This window comes from Podarcis pityusensis, assembly GCF_964106645.2.
Source record: "Podarcis pityusensis genome assembly, chromosome: 17".
In the NCBI taxonomy this organism is placed as follows: domain Eukaryota; kingdom Metazoa; phylum Chordata; class Lepidosauria; order Squamata; family Lacertidae; genus Podarcis; species Podarcis pityusensis.
In genome coordinates this window covers 40111214-40127264 of record NC_138042.1, presented here as the reverse complement: position 1 = coordinate 40127264, position 16051 = coordinate 40111214, and the positions used below count along the sequence as shown (strand labels likewise).

The window sequence follows — 16051 nt, the reverse complement described above, 5'->3', positions numbered from 1 at the left end:
TACCCCACCAATAGCAGGGTTTCCTTTAGATCTCCTTCTGTGGCCACTTTTAGAACCCAGTTTCCTTGCTAAAGAAGCCTCCAGACATCTCCAAAACATACTTTATTTTTTGCTCCATAAGACTCACTTTTCCCCTCCTAAAAAGTAAGGGAAAATGTCTGTGCGTCTTATGGAGTGAATGCAGGCTGTGCAGCTATCCCAGAAGCCAGAACAGCAAGAGGGATCGCTGCTTTCGCTGCACAGCAATCCCTCTTGTTGTTCTGGGTTCTGAGATTTAGTTTTTTTTCTTCTTGTTTTCCTCCTCCAAAAACTAGGTGCGTCTTGTGGTCTGGTGCATCTTATAGAGCGAAAAATACGGTACTTTTGCTTCCTGAACATTTACAAAGCATCTCAGACAAGTCCGTATTCACTTTGCAGCTGAGTTTGCCTGAGGTCCTTACAATTATTTCCAAATTCTCAAAGCTAGTGTTTTGTTCCATTCCCTGAGTGGTTCGAGACTGCCCTAAAAAAAGAATGAGGCGTAAAATCCACACAGAAACACATCATTGCTTGTTTCAACTCGCTTGTGGGAACAACTCAGAGGCCGTGAAAGAAGGAAGGTCAACAACTGGAAGAATTAGAGGAACCATTGGAAATGACTATGAAAAGCAGTAGAGATATGAGAAGATCAGAACCCTCCGAACGTCCCATGAAAAAAATTATAATTTGGCAGAATATTTGGACTATTTGATATGTATATGTATAATTTGGAATATTTAATGTGATTTGATTGGATTGTTAAAACAGAAAATTTAATAAAAATCAATTTTTGTTTTAAAAAAAGAACGAGGCGAGTCTTCTGGCAAGAACTATATCCCTTTCTCTTTACAAAAAAAAAAGGTAATTCTCTTCCTAAAGATGTTTCCCTGGTGGCTAAGAACTATTTTGCCATTTGATTCAGGAAAGATGCCAACCAATCAGGAAGACCAAAGATCTGAAATCATGCAGAGAGCTTGTCCTTTCACAAAAAAAGTCCACCCCCTGATTAACCTTCTGCATTTCAGCAGCCTAGTTCAGGTAGGAAAGGTCATTCTGTTGTTGCTGTTGCTTTAACTGGTAGGCATCAATCAGAACACCTTCCTGATCTCAGTGGCGGACTTTGGACTTTAAAATTGAAGCGACGCTCTGTGCGATGCCAAAATTCAGCACCTCCCCACCTCTCACCTTCCACCTTGTTTGTTATTGTTGCAGCACCCTCTTAGCTTGGTGCCCACTGTGTGTGAACCAGACACAATCCATTAAATAGAGTATCACAGCACATGGAGACTTCGATCTTTGGCCTCCAGTGATATATACCGTATTTTTCACTCTATAGGACGCACTTTTTCTCCTCCAAAAATTAAGGGGAAATCTGTGTGCGTCCTATGGAGCGAATGCAGGCTCCTTGGCTTCAGCGATAGCAACGTGAAGCCTCCGAAGCGCAGAGGGAGCGCTCCCTCCACGCTCCGGAGGCTTAGTGTTGCTTTCACTGAAGCCTGGAGAGCGAGAGGGGTCCGTGCGCACCGACCCCTCTCGCTCTCCAGGCTTCAGAGATAGCCGCCTGAAGCCTGTGGAGTGCAGCGCGAGTTCCCGCTGCACTCCGCAGGCTTCAGGTTCCTTTCGCTGAAGCCAGGAGAGCAAGACTCTCCTGGCTTCAGCAGAGAGGGAGAGCTGCGCAGCGCCCCTTCAGCCAAGCAGGAGGAGAAATGGAAGGGGCTCCGTTTCTCCTACCACTTCACTGAAGAGGCGCTGAGCAGAGAGGGGGATTTTTTTTTCTTGTTCTCCCCCTCTAAAACAAGGTGCGTCCTATGGTCCGGTGCGTCCTATGGAGCGAAAAATACGGTAGGTGGCTGCAGCATGTGGTTCCACCATTGCAACATGGTCTTATGTTCAAAAGCAGCGTTCCTTCTGCAGACCCAAAGCTTTTCAGTTACTTTGTGTTTCTTTCTTTCTCTGATCTCCCTTTTCGTTTTACTCAACACCTGCATCCGTAACCAGCAGTCTGGTTTACTGAGTTTGCTCTCAACCCTTCCCCAAATAAACCAGCTCTTTCTCGGTTTCATCCACACTCTCCCACCGCTGTCATTTCTGTAACAGAATTTACATTTTTACTGCTTTGTCCTGCCCTTGGTTGCATGCAGATATAGTTGCGGTGGGGAAAACACACTCCAATAAAATAAATGAATCCTGTTTGTTTTACCTTTTCTGTTTAATGTGGAAAAATTTATAATCTAAGAATCAAATAAATCGTGGAAGTCGTCTTTTATAATTCATCCTTAGAACGTTGTGGCAAATGGGGGGGGGACACCTGTAAATCAGAAAAAGAATCCAAAATCCATATTACGGTGATATACAGTGGTACCTCAGGTTACAGATGCTTCGGGTTACAGACGCTTCAGGTTACAGACTCTGCTAACCCAGAAATAGTACCTCGGGTTAAGAACTTTGCTTCAGGATGAGAACAGAAATCCTGTGGTGGCGGCAGGAGGCCCCATTAGCTAAAGTGGTACCTCAGGTTAAGAACGGTTTCAGGTTAAGAACGGACCTCCAGAACGAATTAAGTTCTTAACCCAAGGTACCACTGTACTTATCAGACAAACGAAAATATCATAAAACAACATGCAAGCTTTTGAATATTCCGTAACACTTCATTGGGTTAGAGGCTAACATAGCAAAGGAGGTAAGCTGGTAAGTGCCAGAATAGGGGTGGGCGTTGAATTAAAGAACAGGATGCCAATGGGCATATGTTTGGGCCAGGAGTTTGTCGTCAGCAGCAGACAAGCTCACAGTCCTTCCATACAAAAATCCAATCCTAAACCACATCCTTTGTTCCAATAGCCTGATTTAGAAAAGGGGAAAATAAGTGCTTTCTTGATGCTATTGTTAAAAGAAATTAGGTTTGGAAACACTTGTCGATAACTCAGAGATCAGCACTTTTTGGTCTAAATTCTACTCACCCCCCTCCCCACTGTAGTGCTTGTGGGGCTAGTTTAGCTAATTCCTTCCCACTTTTTTTTACACCATTTCTAAAGGGACGCGGGTGGCGCTGTGGGTTAAACCACAGAGCCTAGGACTTGCCGATCAGAAGGTCGGTGGCTCAAATCCCCACAATGGGGTGAGCTCCCGTTGCTCGGTCCCTGCTCCTGCCAACCTAGCAGTTCGAAAGCATGTCAAAGTGCAAGTAGATAAATAGGTACCACTCCGGCGGGAAGGTAAACAGCATTTCCATGCGCTGCTCTGGTTCACCAGAAGCGGCTTAGTCATGCTGACCACACGACCCAGAAGCTGTACGCCGGCTCCCTTGGCCAATAAAGCGAGATGAGCGCCGCAACCCCAGAGTCGGCCACGACTGGACCTAATGGTCAGGGGTCCCTTTACCTTTACCTTTAACAGGTGCCTAAGGAGACTTGCTTTGGGAGTCAGGTCCTGCCCCGCCCTGCCCCATGTCTTTAAGCTGCAAGGAAACAGTATCCTTCAAAATTTAACGGCTCATCTGCCACCTATAGGACTCTTCTATTACCTGTAGAGCAAGAGGGTTCAGGTGGCAGCTGTCCTCCAGAAGTTTATGACAAGCTGTTGCCAGGCAATTGTTTCTTTTGCAGTTAGAACAATGGCTCTCACAGCCCATGGGCTCCCATACAACAACCTTGGAACAGGTGATGGGGCATCTAGCCTGATACAGCATCAGAGGATCACAGTCACTGTCAGCATCGCCCTTGAGCCAGTGCCACTAACTGGACTCATCCACTTCAGCCCCGACTGGGCTAGGCGAGCCGGGTAGCACTTCCAGAGACCACCTTCTGCACAGGAACAGGTCAAAGTGCTGTGGACTCACAGCTTAGAGTTGTGAGCACCGGATTCACTTCCACAAGAAGACAGTCGTCGCACAGCAGAGTACAGCAGAGTCTAGCAGAGTATATAAACAACTCGGAGAGCAGCTCTGTAGAATATCTTCTTTTATTCTATCTACAACTATACAAACTATATACAGAGCTCAATAGGTCTAAGCATAAATAAATGCTACACTGCACTGAGTGTCTGCAGCTGCTCTTAGCAGCAACCTTATCTCTACACACGATCTCTAACACTCAGTCTCTCTCTCTCTCTCTCTCCGACACTGACTGACTGACTGACTTGGTGCTGGAGCAGAATAAGTAGAGAGCAGAACATGCCTCCTCCTCTCTGGATAATCAGCAGACTCCTCAGGAGATTCTTGGATATGGGAGGGGTGAAATCTCGTCAGTCACATCCTTCCTCCTCCACCAATTTTGTTATCGAGTTAGCCACAAACCAATGCAGCAACCCAGCCAACTGCCATCTTAATTTCCCCAGAATTCCCGGAAGCATTTTTTTAATATAAAATAAATCTAATTATGGTTATTATTATTTGCATTTCTATCCCACCTTTTTTTTCTCCAAGGAACTTAAGGTGGTGCACATAGTTTTCCCCCTCCTCATTTAATCTGCACAACCCTGTGAGGTAGGTTAGGCTGACTTGCACAGTGGTAGCAATGGGTTTGTAGAGACAAGTCTCATGGTACCTTTAAAACTAACACTTTATTTATTTATTTATTTATTCATGCATTTATTCATTCATTTATTCATTCATTCACTTATTTCATGAGCTTTATACCACGCTTGATTGTTTAAAAACAAAACCCCTCAAAGTGGTTTACAAAATGAAGATGAGACAATAAAATTACACTCTTACTTTAAACCCGCTGGAAATGACCGCTGGGAGGAGCGCAGAAAAAAAGAAACGCATCTATATCAGCGAAACCGGCTACCTTCATCTGCCTCACCTGCAATTAAACATGTCTCTCTCATCTACAGCCACAGCAGGCGCTGTGATTCTCCAGTGGTTTGACTTTACCCACCCTGCCATGGCGCACTCTTCCATTGCCTCTCAAGGCAGACGGATGCCAGCAACTGCAAACCATAATTATAAAGAAATAAATAAACTGGATGCTTCCTTTGCTGCCTGTTAAGCCAGGAAGGGAGGAGAGGGGAGTGAGCTACTAGGGAAGAAAGCGCAAGAGGCTTGGGGGGATGCTGGCTATCACCGGGGAAGAGAGGAGAGAATTTAAAGTCAGAACTTATAAGGCAATGTTTTAGGACCAACATTAGCTTTCTTTGCTTCTGTATGTGTGTTAGTTATAGAAGTTGAGATCCACCACACCCCTTCTCTTCCTAATGGACTGGGGAGCTTTTGCAAAGTGGAGAGTCTTATTTCCTTTATGCCGCAACCCAAAAACACTTTCTAGGGAGTAAGACTGCAATCCTGTATATATCATTTACCTAGGAGTAAGTACCAAGGAAAGGTGTGGGGCTTACATCTGCGAAGATATGTAAAGGCTTGCACTCCTGTAGGTCCTATGGAGACTGAGAGTTGCAAACTTAAGCCCCTTTGAGCACAATAGCTCTTTCTTATGAGTAAGCATGGGACATGGGTGGCGCTGTGGGTTAAACCACAGAGCCTAGGACTTGCCAATCAGAAGGTTGGTGGTTCGAATCCCCGCGACAGGGTAAGCTCCCCATTGCTCGGTCCCTGCTCCTGCCCACCTAGCAGTTCGAAAGCACGTCAAAGTGCAAGTAGATAAATAGGTACTGCTCCAGCAGGAAGGTAAACGGCATTTCCGTGCGCTGCTCTGGTTCGCCAGAAGCGGCTTAGTCATGCTGGCCACATGACCCGGAAGCTGTATGCCGGCTCCCTCGGCCAATAAAGCGAGATGAGTGCTGCAACCCCAGAGTCGGTCACGACTGGACCTAATGGTCAGGGGTCCCTTTACCATTACCTTTATGAGTAAGCATACATGTGTAGGATTGGACTATAAATACACTTAAAGAGATGTTCTTGATTTCTTATCACACCAAAACTCAAGTATCACATTGTTTTATCTGGCCACATGTATAGCTGACATTCTTGAAGTCAAGAATGTTAAATCTCTCATCATTTCCCCAAATTGCAAAAAGGACATAACTTGACAGCTGAGTACCTGGAAATCAGGTTAAGGAACAGCAATTAATTTTGCCCCTTTGCTGCTTATTTAGGTGCTATCTGTTTTCTTCACTGAGGAGCAATCTATACATAGGAACTGAAGCAACAATTTTAAAGGACTTGCATTTTAATTCTTTAACTCTCTTGTTATGGTTATTGTCCAGTTTCAACAAATAAAAATATTAATGACAAAACCGCTCGTTGTTTGAATTTCTGCTGTTTCTGTATAAGCTCACCACCTTGTTTATTGGCATGTTTGAAATAAAGAACTCCTTTTTAATATGAGTATGTGCAGACTGTCATTCATTCATACATACATCAAAGCAATTCAGTACTACATAACACCACCTTTGAACCTGCCAGCATTTCCAGCTTAAAAAAACGAACTTTTATTTTATTTTAAACACATATCTTTTCCTACAGAATTGTGCTCATCCCATGAAAATGTGTTTAGCATCAGGGTAGCAGAACATGCTCCTTTTTATACCTGTAATGTGCTGTGGCTTAAGTGAGTTTAAAATGCTAAACTGCACTCGCTCAGAGTATTTCTTTCTTTCGTCTTTCAAATAAGTTTGGCAAAGAATTTTGGTTTGTTTGGTTTTTGCTCTAGAGTCTAGCATTTTGCAGCAGCGGAAAAACTGTAAAAGGTGGAAGTTTGATAGGCTTCCCAATTGAAGTAACACACATTTTAACATGCTTTAATTCTTCCTGGGGAATCAGTTCCCCTCCTCTTTCAATTAATGTGCATTCACCACCAATCACAAGTTATGTTCACGAGTGTGCGACCAGAAACCTCCGCTCCATTTCTCGTTATCAGCCAATTATGCCTTTAAAAATAGAAGCTACGAGTTTTTCCCGGCTTTAATAAAGCACTTAGTATCCTGTACAAACCATCTGGTGTCTGAGTAAGTCTTAAGTCATATAAAGTGATGCTGGTTAATTTCATAGGATGACTGGCCGTAGGGCAGCCCCAGATTGGAGCTGAAAAGTATCTATTTATTTACAGAATCATGAATTATCAAAAATTCCTGCAGCATGCATTCCCCTCGACCCATCCCAAAGGCAGCCACCGATGTTTGCTGCTTCTCGTGGCAACCCAATCACTGCTTAGACTCCAGGAAACAGAAGCAGTCTCATCCTATACCTGGGGGAAAGCGTGGATGCTGGGAAGACCTCAGGCCACTGGCTTGCCCGTGGGGATGCTTATGTAAAGAACTGCATTTCAGAGGTGCGCCTTCCTTTAAAACAAACCCAAACCCAACTCCACCTGCAGGTGGCTTTGGCTTACTCCGATCTCACTCAGCCTCTACTCCGGCTTCAAACCAGCTTGGCAGCGGAGCGAAAGAGGAACGCCCAGTCAATTGATCTGGGCTGGAGGAACCCGAGGAGGGAGCTTCTCCCCTCGCCTCCGGCTGGCGGGGCGGGGTCCCGATGGAAGGCGGGTCTCTATAAAGCTAGACACGCAGGGCGCCCCCCGCAAGAAAATTCTGGCCGCCGCTGCTGTTGCTGCGCGTTTTGGAGAGGAGCCTGCGGCGCTTTGGTGAGTGGAGTGGAGCGCAGAGGCGAAGGGAGGCTCCGCTTTCGCCTCCTTCTTCTTCTCCTTCTCCGGAGGAAAGCTCCCCCTACGAGCTTGAAAGCCGAGCTTTGCCCATTTGGCATAGGGAACAGAGGGTGTTTTTTTGGGGGGTGCGACCCCCCCCCCTTTGAGCTTCTATATGCCAAGTAAATGGCAGGAAGCCTGGATGGCTGAAGGGACGCGAGCGCTACTACTGGGTACCAGCCGCCCCCAGCCCCAGCTGCTGCGCCCTGTTAATTCGCGCTCCCTGCAAGCAGAAAGCTAGCTCATCAGGGAAAGAAGGGGTTGCGTGGGTTTTTGCTGTCTGGTTCGCTCCGCTTTCCTGCTTGCATGGAGTTTTTAACAGAGGAAGCATGGGAAATTGCGGGTCTTCCCATCCGCACGACCGCCCCTGCACTCGTATGCGGTCTGTTCTCATTCCAACGCCTTGCTCCGCTGTGACACACATTCTTCAAGATGCGGCTTGTTTTCCTAAACGCAATCTACTTGGGAGTAAGTGCCACCGAAATGGCTGTGGCGTGCTTCTGAGTAAACGCACGCAATAATGTTAGGAGTTTTTTTCTTGTTTTTTAAGGGGGAGGAAGCCCCAGTAGTGACAGTGTCTTAGTCAGCTAAAAACCGTAAGAAAGTTCTTGTGTTTCACAGCCTCCTTGCATATCTCTTTTCTTCACACCAAGTTAAATAGAAAAGGGGTGTGGAGAAGAGACCAAGAAAAGTTCATGATGGGTACTTGTCTTTAGATCAGAGTGGGGAACCTGGGACGCTCCAAACGTTGCTGGAGGTACAAACTTAATCACAAAGAAATTGCAAAACTGCCTTGATTACACCAGAAAAAGTTCCCATGTTATTATTGGGTGCCCTATCACTAGGTCTGGTTGAAATATGTAACTTAACCTTTGGTTGGCCACAATAAAACTGTCAGCACACATTCAAGACTAAGCCGGGTCTGGTATGGTTTCAAAGTGGATGAGGGACAGTCTGTTAAAATCCCTGCATGTGGGGGTGGACTAGATGACTCTGGGTGCCCCTTCCAACTTTGATTCCTTTTCCCACTGGGACACAGGCCACATGTGATAGAAAGCTTGTAGGTGTGGAGGGTTTTGTTTTGTTTTACCACGGCAGTTAAGGAAGCACCTGCCACTCCGTTCGTGTTCGTTTTTCTAATTTTGAAAATGCCCTGAAAAGAGTTCTGAAACTTGCCTGGTTGTGAACAGAAATTATGACGGATTGGGCCAAGCTTGCACACTAATATGTTGATATCTCAGGGCCGTAAGGCTCTTGGCTTTCCCCCTTTTGTTCCTAAGAAGGCTGCCTCCTGTTTCCCCTGCATCTTGTTTCTGGGTCTCGCTGGCCTTTTGCTTCTGCCGCTAACCAGCCCTCTTTTGAGGGTCTGGCTATATAGAGAACTGTTGCCATTCCTAGGTGTGACGGGGAGTGGTTAAGAGGCAGGGAAAGGCATCCCATTTGTGTACCTAGCACCCATAAAAACATTAGGGTTTCTTCCTTGCTCTTATTTCCCCCTGCCTCAATTAGCCATGTGGGTTAAACCACAGAGCCTAGGACTTGTCGATCAGAAGGTCGGCGGTTTGAATCCCCACGACAGGGTGAGCTCCCGTTGTTCGGTCCCTGCTCTTGCCCACCTAGCAGTTTGAAAGCACGTCAAAGTGCAAGTAGATAAATAGGTACTGCTTTGGCGGGAAGGTAAACGGTGTTTCCGTGCGCTGCTCTGGTTCGCCAGAAGTGGCTTAGTCATGCTGGCCACATGACCCTGAAGCTGTACGCCGGCTCCCTCGACCAGTAAAGCGAGATGAGCGCCGCAACCCCAGAGTCGGCCACGATTGGACCTAATGGTCAGGGGCCCCTTTACCTTTAAATAAGACTTGCAAGCCACAGTCGGGTATTACAGTTGTTCTACCTCCCATGTGTTCAGCTGCCAAGTACTGGAAAACTGCATTTCCCTGTGCTTCTAACTAAGTACTTCTAACCTTGCGTAAAGGATCACTGCCTGAACATCTCTCTGGCACTGCCATTACAGTACACATTGGTGAAGCCTCGTCTCTGTGACATGCTGGGTTGGTTGGTTCAAACTAGCAGTAGCATGTAAAATGGCAGTCCATGTGCATTGCACGTCCAGTGTTCATGTGCCTGCACCTGTGAAGGGGGAGAGGGTTTAGCATGTATATTGATTTTGTCCTCAGTCAGTGCCCAAGCCCAAGTCAGAGTCTAATCGTCTGACTGGCAACAAGGATACTAAAATATATTTTTTCCAAGTAGCAGGTCCTTTGGAGAGGGCACCCAACACCAGTTTCCCTCTTTAAAATATTTCAAAGGTTTTAAAAGCAACATTTGGAGCAAAACAACAACACCACCATACTGTAATTGGACATGGAAGAAATTATAATAAAATAGGGTGTGGGAGAAAAGAGGAGAGGTTCTGTGTTGTCAGGTATTCTTCCTGTCAAGATGTTGTGGTATGTGAACTTCTGCATCTTAGTAAATTAATGAGTTCTGGATCGTTGACTGGGCCTCTCTAGAAACTGCCCTTGTGCAGTAGTTGTGTGGTAGAGAATGCTCAAACTCCAAAGAACTCAGTCATAGTAACTAAACCCGGAATATAGGGATTTGTGTGGTGAGGGAGGGAGGGGTGGGGGTGGTGTGGGATAATGGGGGGGGGGGGAGAGAATAGACAGAAAAGGTAATGAGACCATAAATCTAAGGTACAACCCTATTCTATATTCAGAGTATTTTAAAGGAAGGTGTTTGTATTCCTCACAACAAATGAGAAATACTTGCATTTGCTGCTTTGAACATTTAGAAAGCTTGGAAGATAAAATATAAAAGCTTAGAATCTACTACAGATAAACTGACTTCAAAGGAAGGTCAACACAGTCCATCCTTCCATTGGTATTAATGGAGCCAACCTGGGTGACTAGGACTGAACCTGTGACCCACAGCAAGTCTGGTGGTGCACAGAATAAGTTGCCAGGCTCCCAGCTCTTTCCATGAAGGGCTTCCCAAACCAACTGCAGTCTCTCATATTTGCTGTTGGTGTAACTGGATGGTCTGATTAACATGTTCTCTTCCTTCTTTCCCCCCCTTTCTTTTTTTTTTTTTTTAGTTACTTAAAGGATCAATCTACAATGGCAGACAACAGACCAAATGCTGATTCCTTGTCCCGCAGTGTGCTCAGCTGGGATCAGGTCAGTCGTCTTCATGAGGTCCTGTCCGAGGTGGTGCCAATTCACGGAAGAGGCAACTTTCCGACTTTGAAAATAACTCTGAAGGATATTGTCCAAACTGTTCGCCGCAGGCTAAGTGAAGCAAACATTAAGGTGCACGACGTCCGTCTGAATGGTTCCGTGGCAGGTCATGTCTTGGTCAAAGACAATGGACTGGGTTGTAAGGATCTAGACCTTATCTTTCAAGTATGTCTCCCAAGTGAGACCGAGTTCCAGTTGGTCAGAGATGTGGTTTTGCAGTCCCTCTTAAAATTCTTGCCTGAAGGTGTCAACACCGTAAAAATTAGCCCCATGACCCTTAAGGAAGCCTATATTGAGAAGCTGGTGAAAGTGTGCACCGATATTGACCGATGGAGTCTAATCTCTCTCTTCAACAAGCATGGCAGGAATGTAGAGCTCAAGTTTGTGGATCGTATAAGGCGGCAGTTTGAATTTAGCGTGGACTCTTTTCAGATAATACTAGACTCTCTGCTCTTCTTCTATGATTGCTCAGAGAACCCAATGTGTGAGCATTTCCACCCAACTGTGATTGGAGAAAGCATGTATGGTGACTTTGAGGCAGCCTTGGATCACCTGAAGAACAGGCTGATAGCCACCAAGAACCCTGAGGAGATCCGAGGAGGAGGTCTCTTGAAGTACAGCAATCTGCTTGTGAGGGACTTCAAGCCCATGGACAAAGAGGAGATAAAAACCCTGGAGCGTTACATGTGTTCTAGGTTCTTCATAGACTTCCCAGACATTCTAGAGCAGAAGCGCAAGTTGGAGACATACCTCCTGAACCACTTTGCCGAAGAGGACAGAAGCAAATATGACTACCTAATGACCTTGCGCGAAGTAGTCAACGAGAGTACGGTGTGCCTCATGGGACATGAGCGAAGGCAGATACTGAACCTCATCTCCCTTCTGGCGCTCAGAGTGCTGGTAGAGCAAAACCTCATCCCCAATGCCACCAATGTCACCTGCTACTACCAGCCAGCTCCATATACCAGTGATGCAAACTTCAGCAGCTACTACGTTGCAGATACATATGGCCAGTCTCATCCCACCTGGCTGCCTTGTAACTGATTTTGAGCTTCCTATTTTTCCAAGCCCCCCTCACCAACTAGGTCTCACACCAATCGAATGGCTCCTGGTTCTCTTTCCTCATTCCTTGAATAGCCTTGGTCAACCCATAGAGTGGGCTTCATCTTTCCTGGTTTCCTTTCCTCTCCTCTCCTCTCACTGGGGGAACTGTCCTAATGCTGTTCCCCAAAACTTCTTAAAACTGAAGATAGAAAGATGCTGTTGGGACAAAGCCAGAGTAGTAGTAACTGCTCGATTGCTTCCATGCCATGTTGTCTTCTGAAGTTTGAATTAAGTTATCTTTGCAAATAATGAGGATTAGGCTGATATGACTATGGAAGATCATAGCTACAGTCCTGTATGACATTAGGCTGTTCAAAGTCAATAGGACTGAAGCAGCTTCTGAACTGTATGCAGGACTGAAGCCATTTTCTTTTCCCTCAGAAAGTCTTAAATTAGCAGTTGACTCATTGCTGCTGTAGCAGGACTAAAGGATGAATTTCAGTTTGGAGAGGATAATGACGTCTGCCAAAACTGTCCCTTTTAGTTTAAAGAAATTAAGGCTATCCTAAATTACATGATGCAGAAATTCTAAGAACCCAAGTCAAGCTTTTTTTTAAAAAAAGCAAAGTACTAGAAAATATATGGTAATTATGAAACTTAAGTTTAATATATTATTTTCCACTGGTGTTTGGACTGACCTGCCAGGGAAATGTGGAATGCTCCTGTCCCCAGAGTTCAGCTGAAACTGCAGGATGTTCCTAAGTCTCTGATGTCACAAGTCTGATCAGTAGGAAACTGGGATGGCTTTACTTTGTTATGTTTATGTACTGTACCATTGGCTTGTAAGTGTGCATAGTTAGGGATTTCTAGAGTACAGCAGTATTGTTGAAGACAAATTGGTAAAAAACCTCACTTGAAATAATTGTTCCAAGCTTGCGGATGGCCTGGGCTGGAAGAGGGTTTCTATAACATGGATTTTCTTGTTTCAGGGGGATTCCCCTTGAAAAATGGGTTCATTAATAATTATTTTTTTAAGTATCATTTATTTAAAAATGATATTTTTGGCCAAGGGTCAGTTGTGTGCCCCCCCCCCCGGCAAGCCTCAAAGTATATAAGTGGGTGCGTTCTCACATGAGGTGTTTAAAGAGCCTGCCTTTAAGAAAGGATCCTGCAAAGAAGTCCTGTTAAAAGGGAACATGGTGTAGACTAGAGATATGGAAGACCCAGAAAAAAATTGGGGGCCTTCACATTGCTAGTGCAAAAGATCAGTGTTATGGTTGGCAATGTTAATTTGCACTTTTGTTAAAGGAATCCATGTTTTGATGAACTGTCACAGGTATGGGAAATGCAAATAGTGGGTCCCAGCAGAAGTCTTGAAATTTGTCTATCAAATTCAAAAGGCAGTAAAAGAAAAACAACAAGAACCTCTTGGGCTGTCCACGGTGTTCCTATAGTCGAAAGGCCGGCCACCTACTTAATAGGCGAACTTTCTGTACATTTTCCCCCAAAGGAAACTAAGCTAAGGTTAGGCGTGGGATCGTGATGGAAATACTTACCTGGGAAACACACAGTGTTTGGATGGCATTGAGTTAATGTGGAATAGTACTTGGCCCCCTTCTCATTTAATTGTTCAAAACAAGAGGGCAGAGGGTTTTCTTACTCTTAGTACTGCTACTTCTGCAACACAGAGATAAACACTATCTGTAGCAATGCAGACATCGCTGGCTGTTCGAAAGCAGCAGCACCTTGAGTGAAGTGGTAGTTGAACAAAACTGATAAGGGGGGAAGTATAGGGCTTGTGATTTGACTGCCAAGGACTTGTCAATTTCAATTGCTTTTGGCCATTCTACACATTTTTTGCTGAGTAATTTCAGACTGCCTGAATGTTTCTTGACTGTGCTCTTCTGTCTATACATTGATCTGCCTGTGTCTTGGGGGAGGGGGAGGAACAGAAAGAAGGATCGTATTAAGTGGGGCTACAGCAACAAAGCAAAATTTAGATTCCACCCCCCCCCCCAGCACTGAACTCAAAGTTGAAATGGACTATAATCTTAAGAGTAGCATTTCTTTACACTGGAAGAAACCTTTTCCACGCACGTCTGGTAAATATGTATTTCTTTAAATTGTAAACCTAATGTCAGTTGCCAGATGAGCAGCTTTTCGGAGCGCTACCGATGCGTATCTTATTTTGGTTTCCTTAAGGTGAAAAATAAAGTCTGTCAACTTAAACATGACTGTTGTTGTTCTTCCTTCCCTCTCCCTCATTAAGGGGTTTTCCAATGGCAGCTTAATTTATAATTCCTCCACACATCCCTTGCCCAGGTCAAATATCAACTATTTAATATCCCTTTAGTTCTTTAGTACCTTAGGCTGGAGAAAGATGTGGAACCAGCTTGCCTATTGACTTCTCAAGGGTAGTGACTTTTTTTCCTACCAGCCAGGCTGTTAACTCCTTACACAGTACGTATAAGCTAAACAAGCTGTAGCTTAGGGCCCCACTCTCTTGCCCCCCCCAAAAAAAAATTAAAGAAAAAAAGCCTGGATGTACATTTCCCAAATATAAGATAAAAAACAAATAAAATAAAACCTACATATAGCAACAGTGTTTGTGTTATGTAGGCTCCTATGATGTAAATAATGGGCCCCACCTGCTAGCCTGCTCCCTAAAATATCACTGGTTTGCTCATTTCTATATATAGGCTGCCTACATTCTGCATGTGCAAATGGCTTTAGATACCTATTAGGTCCATAAATTACCATATAGCATATATCCAACACAAAAAACAGCAACAATTTGTTGTTGACAAAGCACAGCTGGACATATAAAAGGGCCCCATTACCTTCAGTAGCTTAGGGCCTCATCAAACCTAAATCCAGCCCTGATTAAGATGATACTAACATGACCACCACAGTGCCCTGTTGTTGTTGTTGTTGTTGTTGTTGCTTAGTCGTTTAGTTGTGTCCGACTCTTCGTGACCCCCTGGACCAGAGCACGCCAGGCACTCCTGTCTTCCACTGCCTCCCGCAGTTTGGTCAAACTCATGCTGGTAGCTTTGAGAATACTGTCCAACCATCTCGTCCTCTGTCGTCCCCTTCTCCTTGTGCCCTCCATCTTTCCCAACATCAGGGTCTTTTCCAGGGAGGCTTCTCTTCTCATGAGGTGAAGAAAGTATTGGAGCTTCAGTTTCAGGATCTGTCCTTCCAGTGAGCACTCAGGGCTGATTTCCTTCAGAATGGAGAGGTTTGATCTTCTTGCAGTCCATGGGACTCTCAAGAGTCTCCTCCAGCACCATAATTCAAAAGCATCAATTCTTCGGCGATCAGCCTTCTTGATGGTCCAGCTCTCACTTCCATACATCACTACTGGGAAAACCATAGCTTTAATAATACGGACCTTTGTTGGCAAGGTGTCCACAGTGCCCTAGATTTCACAAAAAACTGTCTCTCCCATCCAGGCCTATGAGACATTAATTCCAGAGCAGCCTGAATAAAAACAATCAATAGTGCTCTAAGTTAATATTGGTCCCTGCTAAGTCATTATTCATTTACTTTATTGTGTTCATATCACACCCTGGGGTGTATGGGGTGCTGGCAGGGTAGTACCTCTGGTGGGAGACACATCATGCTCCTTCTGGGCTTGGTTGTCCACCTTTGGTCCCCATCCTGCACTCAACTCTCACCTGTGGCTTCTTGAAGCTGTTAGCATTCCTCAGGGACCACGCCCCAGAAACAGATTCGACTGGCTGGCTAAACCAGGTGAGGGTAGCTGATGGGTCTCAAACCCTCAGTGAGTTAGGGACCTCCCCTGCATGCGAAGACAGGCTCTTGTGGATGGGACAGGTGAGACCAAGAGTGGATCCAATGGTCAAGAAGTCAGTTTCTGCACATGCTGGAAGTGAGGGGCAGATGGGGCTCATCAACCTGGGAAGGTAGCCCAGAAGGAAAGCTCTGATCCTAAACCTCCACTGCCTTGTGGGATATATTTGGGAGAAGAAAAAGCTAAGGAGTAAACCCTACACAAATCTATATGCTGTAGCTATGCATAAAATCTGGCAGCCCAAATGGACTGCAAATCAAAGGATACAGTCAGTGGGAGTCAGTTGTGCAGCTGTGTATTCAGTAAGGATACAACTCCAGTATCCAGTGTAGGCAAAC

General features: G+C 45.2%; 1 protein-coding gene across 1 annotated transcript; it reads left to right on the top strand.

Annotated features, from left to right (window-relative positions):
* The first annotated feature begins 7374 nt into the window (after window positions 1-7374).
* On the top strand, window positions 7375-14125 carry TENT5C (terminal nucleotidyltransferase 5C). The gene is made up of 2 exons (XM_080987237.1): window positions 7375-7556; window positions 10711-14125. Exon 2 carries the CDS (start codon window positions 10733-10735, stop codon window positions 11894-11896), a length of 1164 nt encoding a protein of 387 aa, XP_080843363.1. The 5' UTR covers window positions 7375-7556; window positions 10711-10732; the 3' UTR covers window positions 11897-14125.
* Window positions 14126-16051: the final 1926 nt, after the last annotated feature.